We start from the raw sequence: 12,475 nt of genomic DNA, 5'->3' as shown, positions 1-12,475 counted from the left end.
TTTTACCTTTAGCCTCCAGCCTCCAGATCACAGATTATAATTTTTTCCCTATAAAAGGACAAATCACAGATCCGCCGCCACCGCCGCTGAGGCGCGCCGGGCGTGGGCTCTGGGGCGAGCTCGCCGGTCGCCATCGCCGGTGGTCACTGGTGAGAAAGAGAGAGGGAGAGGGATATTTTTTTGTGCTAAAGCATTTCTGTTATTTTTTCTCGTTCTTGATCGGAGATGATTAAGGTCTTGACGTGCCTGGTTTTATGTCGTCCGTGGCCTGCTTAACTGGAAAGGCAGTAGCTTTATTAGCCTGAACTTATTTTCAGCGACACACCCACCTTTTCCGATCTTGTTCCATGCCCGTACCGTACCCTTTGCATCGCCTACTAGCTCTTTCTTCTTTGGAGGGAATATCCTTTGCATTGGTTGTGCAACTTTGCTTTGTCTCTCAATACCAGTAGTCAATAAAGTACTATTTTGTATGGACGGAACATAGCTTAGCTGCTGGCTTTGGATACCTCGACTTAACGTGGGTGGATGCTCAAATTTTCATCATTTTATTTTATCCAAAAAAATATATTAAATGGAGGAATGACTAGAAATCATCCTAAGTCAAATTCAACAGTACTTTTCAGTGAACGAACAATATTTTTTCTCTCACAACAAATCAGTATAAGCACTCGCATAAGGTAAATTTCAGCGACACGAACCGGGCATATATTCCCATTTTTCATCGTCGGGCAGCCTAGCAACGTTAGGGCCGGTTCCAGTCCCATGGTTTGAAGACCCAGATCCGGCCCGGCCCTGGGTTTAAACTGATCAGTCTAGGTCTAGTAATCTAGTGGAGCAGACAGGCAAAGGAGACGAGTGTACGGCTGCTCCTCTGCGCTGCGAATTCCATTCCATGTCCTGTTGCGTGCAGGTGCAGCTGGAAAGACGGAGACCCACACTGTAGCATACAAACGTACTATCGCACGCAGAAGAGAGAAAAAAGCAGTGGGGAGAAGGAAAAGGCACGAGAGTCACTGCCCACCCTGCAGCTGGAAGCTAGCTGTGGCGGTGGCGCAGGCCGCAGGGCAGGGTGCGTGCTTTCTAATTCCCTCTTCAAAGCGGGGTGCCGCCCAACGGAAAAACGAGAGCAAACAAACCACCAAAGGCAGCGGGGGCAAAGGCGAGCAGGAAAGCTTTCCACTTCCATCAAAGACTTCGCTGCTTGCTTGGCTTGCTACCTTGTTCTTCTTGCGCCGCGGTGAGGCTCTTCTCTTGCTCTTTTCTTTCTTCCCCGATCTTCCTCCACTTTCTCTTTCGCTGTTGAGATGTTGCATCACTTCACTGGCTGGCCCGCTTCGGATAGATAGGGAGAGAGACTAGAGAGCGAGAGAGGGTGGCCGGCGTGGGTGCTCGAGAGGCTGGGGGCCGCCTCCTGAGTCCAGCAGCGCTGCCATTGGAGAGGGGGAGACGGGAGGAGAGAAGGACACCTGCAAGCCCACTGAGGTGGAGGTCTGCTAGTGGTAGCTCATTGCCGTCCCTCGCCAACCAAGCCACCATCTTTTTTGCCCAGTGTTCCCAACACGAGCGCGAGCGCGAGCAGAGCCAGCAGAGGGACAGCCGCATGTGCACGCGACCGGCGCATGCACACACTTGCGTGGCCGCATCTGGGGCGCACTCGCAAGCTCGTCTTCCCCGGGCGGGCGGGGTACCGGGTACTACTGTACGTTCTTGGGGCTAGGGGTGGGGCGGACCACGGCACCCAGACCAGGGGTGGCTCCATTGCTCGGGAACGGGTGGACTCTTTTTCTCCGGGTGGGTCTCACACTGTTCCTCTTTCTCGGGTCATGCCTGATGCGGCCCTTCACTTTGCCTTTGTTCTTGCGTGCCGTGTTGAGTAGCCTCTTTTGTTGCCTTCCCTCTGGTCTGGTTTGCTATAAACCCTTGATGCGATGCCGCCCACATGCCCTCATGGCTCTCACATTGTGTAGTGCCTGCCCTGCATTGCCCGTTGATTGTTCCTGATTCTTTTTATTATATATTTCCCCGCCTCTGCTGCTGGCCTCTCCCCTCCCCACGTATTAGTGTAGCGTGCGTATCTCTTCCCCTCGTCATTCTGATCGATCTCGGCACAAAACTGCTGCTGGTGATAAGATTCTTTCTCCCGCACAAGCGCAGAACCAGAGTGAGCAAGTGGTTCTTGGTCTCTCCGTTGCCTCCCCCGTATTGCATTTAAAATAGATGCTCGGTGTCTCCTGCCCGCCTCAACTTGCTCAGAGCGCCACTAACGTTTGTTTTTGCCGTTGTTGCCGCAGAGATCGTTGCGAGAGAGAGACGGAGAGATCATACTCGGGGAATGGTGTGGCGAGGAATGTGGACTAGTTGTTTAATATGGTAATGCATTGGACACAAGATCCCCTCTGAATCTTGGTATTTTTTAGACGAGAAGGTGGCCGGAGTGAAGAAAACTGGCCAAGGGTGCAAGGGAATTATACTAATCTTTTCCCAGATCAAGAAGGACAAGCAATTAACAAGTGAGCGGGGGTTGGTGGGGGTGTGTCAGCTTTGTGCTTTGTGGGTGCCCCTCCTCTGGTTCACTGCCCCGGCCCCTCTCCCACTCCGTATTGTTTACTTCTCCTGAGGTACCTGTGCTCCTCCCCTGCTTCTGGCCTCACTGCCTACGATAGCAGCAGCACCCGGCCGCATAATAAGTAGGTTGGGGGCTCAGGGCTGGAGTGTGCTTCAAGCAGGAGCTGCATCGGAACCGATCCCATTATTTGTTTGTTTTCGTTGAACGAGCGATCTCCTGGCCGGCTCCGGCACGTTGCAATATTCGGTCTTCTCGGAGCAGCAGCAGCGACTTGTTCTTGTACTCTGCTTCTCTGCCGCCGCTCTGAGCCGTTTGGCGTTGCTGCTGCGGACAAGTATGGGATAGCGGTGCTGTGCTGCGCAGTTCTTGCTTCTTACAAGTAGTGGTGGTGGTGATAGTGGTCTGGTCTCTGTGTGAGCTGAGCATTGGTCTAGAGGAGCGGGAAGCTAGCTGGACGGCTCTTCTTTCGTGTTCAAGATGAAGTTCATGAAGCTTGGATCGAATCCGGATACCTTTCAGGACGATGGGAATGAAGTCAGGTGATCAATCGCTTCTTTTGCTTTCTTTTACCTTGTTTCTTTAATGCTGCCTTTCAATCCGCATGTCGTTCTTAGAATCAGACTGATTTTTTTTATCTATTTCAATTATAAATGGTCTGAGTTGTTTTTTTTTTTGTAGCTGGCACTGTAGGTTTATGCTTAAGTTTATTCTCTGAAAGTATTAAGTATTGTTCACCATGAAATCCAATACAGTTATAATATTGTCATTGAGCTTTTAGAACCCATAGAATGTTATATTTCCTTAGTTTATAGGCCCCTTGAGTGTTCATGCTATCATCTATGCGTTCTTGTTGAATCCACTCAGATATTCCTATACAGACTTGCATGATGCATGTCCAATATGGTTTCCTTTGGTTACAGAGGAATTTTTACGCTTTTCTAGGTTCATATTAAGATACAGCTGCATGATACCAAAGAAAACCATACTTTCGGGGAAAAAACTAGTCATGACTACAGAAAGGAACAAATATAAGAGGACCTCAAAGCGCGGAACTGATTTTAGGATGCTTCATTTAGAGTTTCGTGTCAACTTCGTCCATATATTGGCCTATTCTTGTAGAAAAGGTTCGTTTGCTTTAGCATTCTTTCTTTATTCATTGTTTTGACAAATGCTTTGTTGGATACTGCTTTTTCAGTTTAGAAGGAGTATAAAATAGCATCCTCAGTTTAGAAAGCCGGATATGCTTAGCATCATATACTGACAAAATACTTTTACACGAATGCAATGTCATACCCTCCTTTTTCCCCTGGAATTGTGTATAGAATATTAATGGTTGATTTTCGTATAGTAATCTGTTGTACTACTGTATGCACCACATTTTATTTTATCAATTTAACCATGTCTCTCGTGGTGTACAATGTAAGCCATCCTAATGCTCATAGGTTTTCAAGAAAATCAGATTTGAATACTAATCCAGAGTCTGTATTTCAATTTGTAAGCATTAAGTTTCTTTTATATTCCTGTTTTTTCCCACTCCTCTACTAATGAGAACTGTTTATCCTTGCAGTATTGCAGCATCTGAATTGGTGAGCGACATCACTGTTCGTATAGGAACTACAAAGTTTTACCTTCACAAGGTAAGTGACATGTTATTTTCATTCATATGACACTGCTGCTTTGTGAGATTATAGTACAAACTACATGTGCTGTCGGAGATCATTTTTTTTTTTGCGAGACCTAGTTACAGACGCAGATGCTCACATACACAAGCGCACACTCACCCCTATGAACGCACGCACGCACACCCTACCCCTATGAGCACCTTTGATTTACATTTTCTTACCAAAGTTGTCTCCATGCTGAAGATTCTTGTTGACACTTGATTAACTTATTTTTGTCATATATGTCATTTGATTGTTGTTTTCTCAGATTTTACATCCCAGCGACTTAATTAGTTTCTTGGTTCTCATTATGCATAGCACAATCATTTGAGTGTGCATATTTATCACTGTTATTCTGATTTGCATTTACAAATCATGCAGTTTCCACTCCTATCCAAGTGTGCTCACTTTCAGAAGTTGATTCCAACTACTGGTGATGAAAATATTGAGATCCACATCCATGATATTCCTGGTGGTGCTATGGCTTTTGAAATCTGTGCCAAGTTTTGCTATGGCATGATTGTCACACTCAATGCCTACAATGTGATTGCAGCCCGCTGTGCTGCAGAGTACTTGGAGATGAATGAGACTGTTGACAAGGGCAATCTGATCTACAAGATTGATATCTTCCTCAGCTCAAGCATATTTCGGAGCTGGAAAGACTCTATTATTGTTCTTGGTACAACAAAGGCTCATTTACCTTGGGCAGAGGATCTTAAGCTGGTTAGCCACTGCATTGAGTCTGTTGCTTCAAAAGCCTCTATTGATGTTTCAAAAGTTGAATGGTCATACACATACAATCGTAAGAAGCTCCCAACTGAGAATGGCCATGATTCGCCATGGAATGGAGTCAAGCAGCAGCAGTTTGTTCCAAAGGATTGGTGGGTTGAAGATCTGACAGATCTCGACATTGATGCCTACAAGCAAGTCATAACAGCAATCAAAACCAAGGGTATGGTGCCCAAGGATGTGATTGGTGAGGCAATTAAAGCCTACACTTACAAGAAGCTTCCATCACTTAGCAAGGTATCAATGATCCATGGCGATGCAAAAGTTCGGGCAATGCTAGTTACCATCACATGCCTGTTGCCATCTGAGAAATGTTCAGTTTCATGCAGCTTCCTCTTAAAGCTACTGAAGGCAACAAATCTGCTAAAGTGCGGAGAGATGTGCAGGAAAGAGCTTATGAAGCGCATTGCCCGGCAATTGGAAGAAGCATCAGTGTCAGATCTTCTGATCCCTACAGTGGATGGGGATACTACTGTCTACGACATTGACCTGATTCTTAGCATTGTTGAAGAATTTGTCAGACAAGATAGTAAGAATGCCCAGAGACATAATGGTGGTGACGTGAATGACCATGTATCACATCCTAGTGCATCAATGATTACAGTGGCCAAAATTGTTGATGGATATCTTGCAGAGGTTGCAAAGGACCCAAATATACCGGTCTACAAGTTCTTCAGTCTAGCTGAGACAGTTTCGGCCAATTCAAGGCCGGTTCATGATGGGCTGTATCGCGCCATTGATATGTATCTGAAGGTATTTCTACCACATGCAAGTTGCAACTACCTATTAAAATTTCATTTACATTCCAAGACTTCATATGCAGAGTGAAACTCTCTTATGCCTAGTTACTTCAATATACACTCCTGATGCATCTTCCATTGTGGCATTTCTTCGTCATAGTTCAAGAAATTATTTCATATACATTGCTGTCATTAGTACTTCATGGGGATTAAGATAGACATTCCATTTCTCTTGATTATAGAAGACTCTGTGACTTGACATTGTTCTCTTAAATTTTATGCAGGAGCACCCAGGCCTGGGCAAGAGCGATAAGAAGAGGCTTTGTGCTCTCATGGACTGCAAGAAGTTGTCGCCTGATGCATGTGCTCATGCTGTGCAGAACGAGCGCCTGCCTCTGAGGATTGTGGTGCAGGTGCTGTACCACGAGCAGACAAGGGCTTCTGCAGCAGCCACCATCCGAGCTGACAGCATTGGCATCGGCTCCTACGAGAGCTCAAGGTCAGGGGCCACAACAAACACAGAAGACGAGTGGGACGGCGTCATGGCCGTGGAAGACCTGAGTCTGTCCAAGACCACGAAGCTAGACAAATGTGACACAGCCAGCAACAAGGGTGCCAACGGCAGGGTGAAAGGTGGCGCGGCGCCAAAGAAAGCGCTTGGGAAGATGATGTCAAGCAAAGGGCAGACTGGGGAGCGCAGCAGCTCGGATTCATCCGACAGCGCCATCTTGCCGAGCCAGGAGCATCCCAAGAGGACCCCAGCAAGGAGCACCACCAAGTCAGCTGCTGCGTAGCTGCGCAGCCCTTTGCTGAGTGAAAAATGCTCGAGGAGGCACTAGGTTTTAGCAGTCGTCTGTTCTTTGTTATGAATGTTGCATAGAAGCAAGGACCATGTTTTTACACGTCTGTAGGGATGGTATAATGGCAGGTACGTACGTTGTTAGGTGATGTTGTTAGCATGTAGGCTCGCCATGAAACCTATGAGACCTTGGGCTCTGCTGTGAGGGTTTATGTCTGAACTCGGAGTAGTGTTATAAGAAGCCTGGTACTTTCTTAGAGTTGAAGCATAACTGTTCTGCAGCTGTGAATTCTTGGTGTTTGCTGTGAGATCTGTTGGATCGTTTGAACTCATCATCTGATCACAGTGACTTGTAGCCGAACATGTTCATCCTGAGCAAGGGTAACCTTTGCCGACTAGTACATGGAAAGCCATCAGATCGACGTCTGAGCTATGTGTCTGAAATCACATAAAATGGTATCTTATTCAGGTCCAGTTTAGTTCCCCAAAAATTTTGCAAAATTTTTCACATTTCCCGTCACATCGAATCTTTGGACGTATGCCTGAAGCATTAAATATAAATAAAAAATAAAACTAATTACACAGTTTAGACGAAATCCACGAGACGAATCTTTTAAGCCTAATTAGACTATGATTGAACATTATTTGCCAAATAACAACGAAAATGCTACGGTGCCCATTTTGCCAAAAATTTTGGAACTAAACTGGGCCTCAGGCACCAATGCAAGTACCCAGGTCATCTCACTAGCATTGCTGCATATTATAGCGGGACAGATGCAAAATGAACGAGGTGGTGCATCTATGCTTGCCATATATATGATCATCAAAAGGGTAAACTTGTGCCGGAAGCTTGTAACCAGAAATGGCACTTGGGCATCTGCTAATTTGAACGGCTCATATCAGCCCAGCTCACTCAGGTTACCTGGCCATGCCAGCACCAAAGCTCAGACCAGAGGATCTGAATGCTTCGACGGAAACACAGCCCTTCGGACTTGGCCTTACAGAATATTTGCCACTCCGAGACAGAGCTAGCCTGCAGTGTGCACCATGAAGTTACACGGAACAAGATACCAGCAGGACAACTGGACAATGTTCAATCACCGGTCGCCAACCAGAACCTTGTTCTCGTGTCTGATCCAAACACGTCACGTACCAGGAAAATTGCGAGAAGCAACGGCCGCTTGTGTTGCAGGGACGGCGACTCGCTCGCGCATGCGCGAGCACGACGCGGCGTACGTGGCTGAGGCACGCGGCATTTGCCAGGACGGACGGGTTCAGAGTCAAACAGGCCGCCCTTCTCGTCGCCGGCTTTGACAGCGGCCCTCCGCCCTTGGTCCAAGAGACGGGCCTGCAGTCGAACAGAGGAGACATTGGTGCCTCGGGTCTCTGGGGCGTGGGCCACGGCAAGATTCGCGCAGCTGGGGGCAGGCGACCAGGCGTAGTACAGGTACAGCCTAGCGAGCTACTGTTACCCCTGCCTAGACACGCGAAGTGGCCAACCAAACCCAAGTGTCCAAGTGGGCACGGCGGACCTGCCTTTTGTCGTCGGAGAACGGCGTGGCTCCATGCTCCGGCCTCCGGGGACAGACAGGAGGAAAGGTCATGAGGATTGTCTCATCGCTGTCGAGACCCTGGGGCACCTTGCCGTCCTCCCCTACCTGTCGAGTCAACGCGACGTGTCTCCGCGTCCAGTTGATCGGGATGCGGGGCTCGTGTTAAAAAAACAGCCATGATGGTATAGCTTCACATAACCACATCGCATCACATTGTGGTGAGGTACGGCTTGGAGCCACTGCATGGCGCGTGCTGATCCCAGTGGCGGAGCCAGGATTTGAAACTTGGGTATTTCCACTTCCATCTCATAAAAAAATCGAATCCATAGGCTTAAAATATTTGGGAAGTAAGACTGAAAGGCTGATTTTTTTTTTTGCTTTTTTGGGCTAAATTGAGTGGAAATGCTATACAGAATGTTGTATTATACATATATACATATAAGTATATACTCATATATACATTAAGATGTCCCAAAATAGTTGGGTATTCCCAGGAATACAATGGAATACCCTTGAATCCGCCCATGGCTGATCCACGTCCAAACGACCAAACCAACTTGCCGAATACCTCTGTACGAGGGGTTTGCCGCGTCTCGGACTCGATGACCAACGGACAGTGCCGGAGACGGCAGTCGACAGGGCTGATGAGATCTCTGTACGAGGGGTTTGCTTCGGATGCTGGCTGAGCTGCCATGCTACCGCGTAGATGCACTGTTCACGGCACGGTAATCTCAACCACTAGCCGTTTCATAAAAGATAAAAGGTTACGTGGATGCACTTGTATCTACGTCAATTCAAGTGTGTGGAGTGGATTAGTTAAATTTAATTTATTTTTTCACCTAATATGAGATTTGCTAAATTTCAGGTGCCTGAATTTTAGTTTTTTCTTTTAGGCGACGGTTATTGCATATATGTTATACTAGAGTTGCAGTTTTAGTTCGTTGTAATTTCTGTAGGCACAATCTGTAATTTTTTGTTCTCAGAATAAAAAAACCGTTAGACAAAACCACAAACCTGATAAAATCTAATATGTGTTGGCAGAAAGACAGTTTAACAATTTATAATTATTTCTATAGGCAGACAGATAAAAATTTGATATGTTATAACACAAAGACAAATAACAAATTACAAAAGTGATAATTTAATTGTACTAATTAGTAGTCAAAAGTGTTGTTTGGAATCATCTTAAAATTCAGACACCTAAAATATAGGAGAATATATAAATTAAGAAGGTAAGTTATTCAACCTACACCGTAACATGCTACCGTCTCTGCCCAAAGATGAAAAGGAAAATACCACTATACATTTGCACCCTTCTTTACAAATGGTATTAGTTGGCCTATAAAAACTTTGGCACTATGAAGTTAGATGTCGCATTATTTATATAATAAATCAGGTGGTGATGCCCCTACTAGTTATAGTATATTAAATAAGCTAAGGAGTCAACTATCAATATTACTATCTATATAGAACAAAATGGATTTCTCGTTTTTCGATGAGTTAATCATGATGGTGCATAATCCTAATTCATTGTCGTCTCAAAGACAATGCTAATAGCTGCAAAGTGAAAACTAACTTAACAAATTATAGCAATTGAGTGAAAACTAACTTAACAAATTATAGCAATCGAGTGAAAACTAACTTGATAAGTTATAGCAATCAAGTGGAGTACGCCAATAAGACCGGTCTCAATGGGAGTTTTATCATAGTTTTATTTGCATTTAATAAGATGCTACATAAGCATTTTTTGATGATGTGGCAACGTTTTTAAGAAGATAGAGAAGAAATTGGCTTCATGGGGGATGAAACTCTCTAGGCAACATAGAATGAAACTTTTCATTGAGACTGGGTGTTTCATCCATGTTTCATTTCATTCTATATGATATGACAGCCTTAGAAACAACGTCATGAAGCCCTCCAATGAGACTGGCCTAAGGGAATTGGTGAACAAACCCCACAAACCAACCCATGAAATTTGTATACCAGATCGGCTCATACTGATTAAGCACTAATCCCAATTTATAAAAGAAACCTACTTTTCAGGCTCAATCCAAGTCCCCTTGCATGGATCACTCAGCACTCAAGAGGCAGGGAGAAAGCATTTACCTTTGATGAGAGTGAGTTTCGAGAAATTAATAATTGATGCACCTAGGGTTAGAGGCCCTTACAAAATAAAATAAGGACTAGTCTAAAAAAATAATTCATAACTTCAACATGAAGGGGAAAAAGAATTTATAACTCCAACACGAATTCATAACTAATGCCATGAAACATATGTTATCATTACCTCACAGTGCATCAAATGGCAAATCACACCATGAAATTACAAGACTTTATCCAACCAAGTATTGACTATCATATCTGAGAACTTTTTTTTTTAGAACGCGTCTAAAAAAATTAATTCATAACTCCAACATGAAGGGGAAAATGTTCATAACTCCAACATGAATTCATAACTGATGCCATAAATCATATGTTATCATTACCTCACAATGCATCAAATGGCAAATCACACCATGAAATTAGAAGACTTTATCCAACCAAGTATTGACTATCATAGCCGAAAACTTTTTTGAGAACATGTCTAATTTTTTAATTAATATGTCGGGTTCATAAACCCGGGGTCCCTCGCAGACCCGCCTCCCAGCAAAGGCTCGGCCCAAGCAGACAACGCACAACTCATGGGCCGGCCCAAGTACCCAAACGACAGGCCAAAAGGGCGACTCAATCACCGACCGGAAGGTCTTGCCGAGGAGGAACGGCGCCTGTTTTCTGACTCCGGCCCACCTCTCCGACTGGAACGCTCGCTTCGGTCTCCAGCCCGCCTTCGGACGGCCTCTCTGACCGGAAGGCCTGGCCAAAGCACTACTTGTGACTCCGAGCTGCGTCTCTGACCGAGGATGCGCCAAATCCCTGCTCACTACTCTTCTCCGACTGGTGCGATCAAGACCCGACTGGGACCAACCGTCCGGGGACACCCGCTCGGTAAGGACCAGGGAACGAACGGAGAAAGCAAGGCAAGGCGCACAAGTCAAACCGTAATACCAAGGACTGTACTCTGTACACCTGCAGAAATAGTACTCTGCAACCTCCCTGGCACAAACAGAGCCCAAGCAGTGTTGTAGGCGCTGACTTTTCCCCCTATAGTATTGTGGGCGCCATTAACTCCCATACGGTAAGCCCCCCACATGCCTCTGGGCATCGACAGTGTTGTGGGCGCCGATTTTTACCGTACCGGGCGAACAATGTAAAACCCCTTGCATGTCTCCAGGTATCAACAGTGTGGCAGGCACTGACGTCTGCCATACCCAAAGAAGACAACCCCCCCACGTGCATCTGACATCCAACAGTGTTGTGGGAGCCTACCATCATCTTGTACCCGACGGCGTGGGAAGCAAGACTTAGCAGTAAACGCACTCCTTCCCTCTCACTTGTAAGGCCATCCCCTTCATCTATAAAAGGGGATGCGCTCTCTTCCAACATCCAAGTGGATTTAGATTCATTAGATAGATCAAGTTCACTACTACACAACCACAGAACCACCAGTTTGAAACCACAAGCACACGCTCGAACACTTAGCTCATAGCGGGGCTCCCGTCACTCTCGGCCCTTCCGACCGGACCTCTTGTACCCCCCATCTTTCTCCTTCTCGTTTGTAACCCCACTGCAAACTTTGAGCACCTAGGCTTGGGAATAAAGTCACCGACCGACTCAAACTGGACATAGGGCACGTTGCCTGAACCAGTATAAACCCTGTGTCATTGAGTGTTAGGCCACCTCCGATCACAACGTACGACAAAACTACAAATATTTACTTGTTGGTCACTTTCTGCACCGACAGTTGGCGCCGTCCATGGGGAAGACGCTATAGTTCACTTTTTGGTCATCGGATGGCCCACTTTTCTGCCACCTCCGCCATGGCGGACTCAGATGATACAACTCACTTTGGCTCACTGGAGTTTTTCGCACTTCCACCTGTTGGGATGTGGGTTCCACCCGTCTCCGAGCCATCCTAGGCCTTCCTCTTTGGAAGCCTGGACTTTGTCGCCGACCGGTTCGGCGTACTACACCTCCGCAAGGAGGCACTTGTTCCGGCACCCATCGAAGGGGCACTCTCCATCGGCTCTGGGACGCACGATGACTTCAACGACGAGGCATCTGCGCTTCATTCCGAGCAAACTCTCTGCTCAAACCCCGCTGTAAGTAATGTACATGCTGTTATTTACTTACTATTCTCTATCTTCCACTGATTATCTAGAGGGACCCCGTTGTCCCCACTGCGACCGCCATGCAACCGGTTCCCCTACGGCCTCGCATCTCCCACGGATGCATATGCCTAGGGGCTTCGAAGGATGCCGGCACCG

General features: G+C 46.3%; 1 protein-coding gene across 3 annotated transcripts; it reads left to right on the top strand.

Moving 5' to 3' along the window:
* Positions 1-1,007: 1,007 nt before the first annotated feature.
* On the top strand, positions 1,008-6,799 carry LOC136535548 (BTB/POZ domain-containing protein NPY4-like). Of its 3 annotated transcripts, none has more exons than XM_066527834.1 (5): positions 1,008-1,240; positions 2,295-3,108; positions 4,137-4,206; positions 4,612-5,772; positions 6,044-6,799. In XM_066527834.1, exons 2-5 carry the CDS (start codon positions 3,047-3,049, stop codon positions 6,551-6,553), a joined length of 1,803 nt encoding a protein of 600 aa, XP_066383931.1. In that variant the 5' UTR covers positions 1,008-1,240; positions 2,295-3,046; the 3' UTR covers positions 6,554-6,799. The 3 variants fall into 3 exon arrangements, with proteins under 3 accessions (XP_066383931.1, XP_066383932.1, XP_066383930.1); XM_066527835.1 differs by lacking the exon at positions 1,008-1,240 and adding an exon at positions 1,252-2,164; XM_066527833.1 differs by lacking the exon at positions 1,008-1,240 and having other exon boundaries at positions 1,252-3,108.
* Positions 6,800-12,475: the final 5,676 nt, after the last annotated feature.

Source organism: Miscanthus floridulus, chromosome 2 (genome assembly GCF_019320115.1).
Source record: "Miscanthus floridulus cultivar M001 chromosome 2, ASM1932011v1, whole genome shotgun sequence".
Lineage (NCBI taxonomy): Eukaryota > Viridiplantae > Streptophyta > Magnoliopsida > Poales > Poaceae > Miscanthus > Miscanthus floridulus.
Note: the sequence above shows the minus strand (reverse complement) of the source record. Positions and strands in the feature narration are given on the sequence as shown.

What these genes read in the sequence shown, in the direction of transcription:
- LOC136535548 (XM_066527834.1), top strand. Translation starts at nt 3,047, where the DNA reads ATGAAGTTCATGAAGCTTGGATCGAATCCGGATACCTTTCAGGACGAT. An exon ending in GACGATGGGAATGAAGTCAG is followed by an intron (nt 3,109 to 4,136) that starts GTGATCAATCGC and finishes TTATCCTTGCAG; the next exon opens with TATTGCAGCATCTGAATTGG. An exon ending in CAAAGTTTTACCTTCACAAG is followed by an intron (nt 4,207 to 4,611) that starts GTAAGTGACATG and finishes CAAATCATGCAG; the next exon opens with TTTCCACTCCTATCCAAGTG.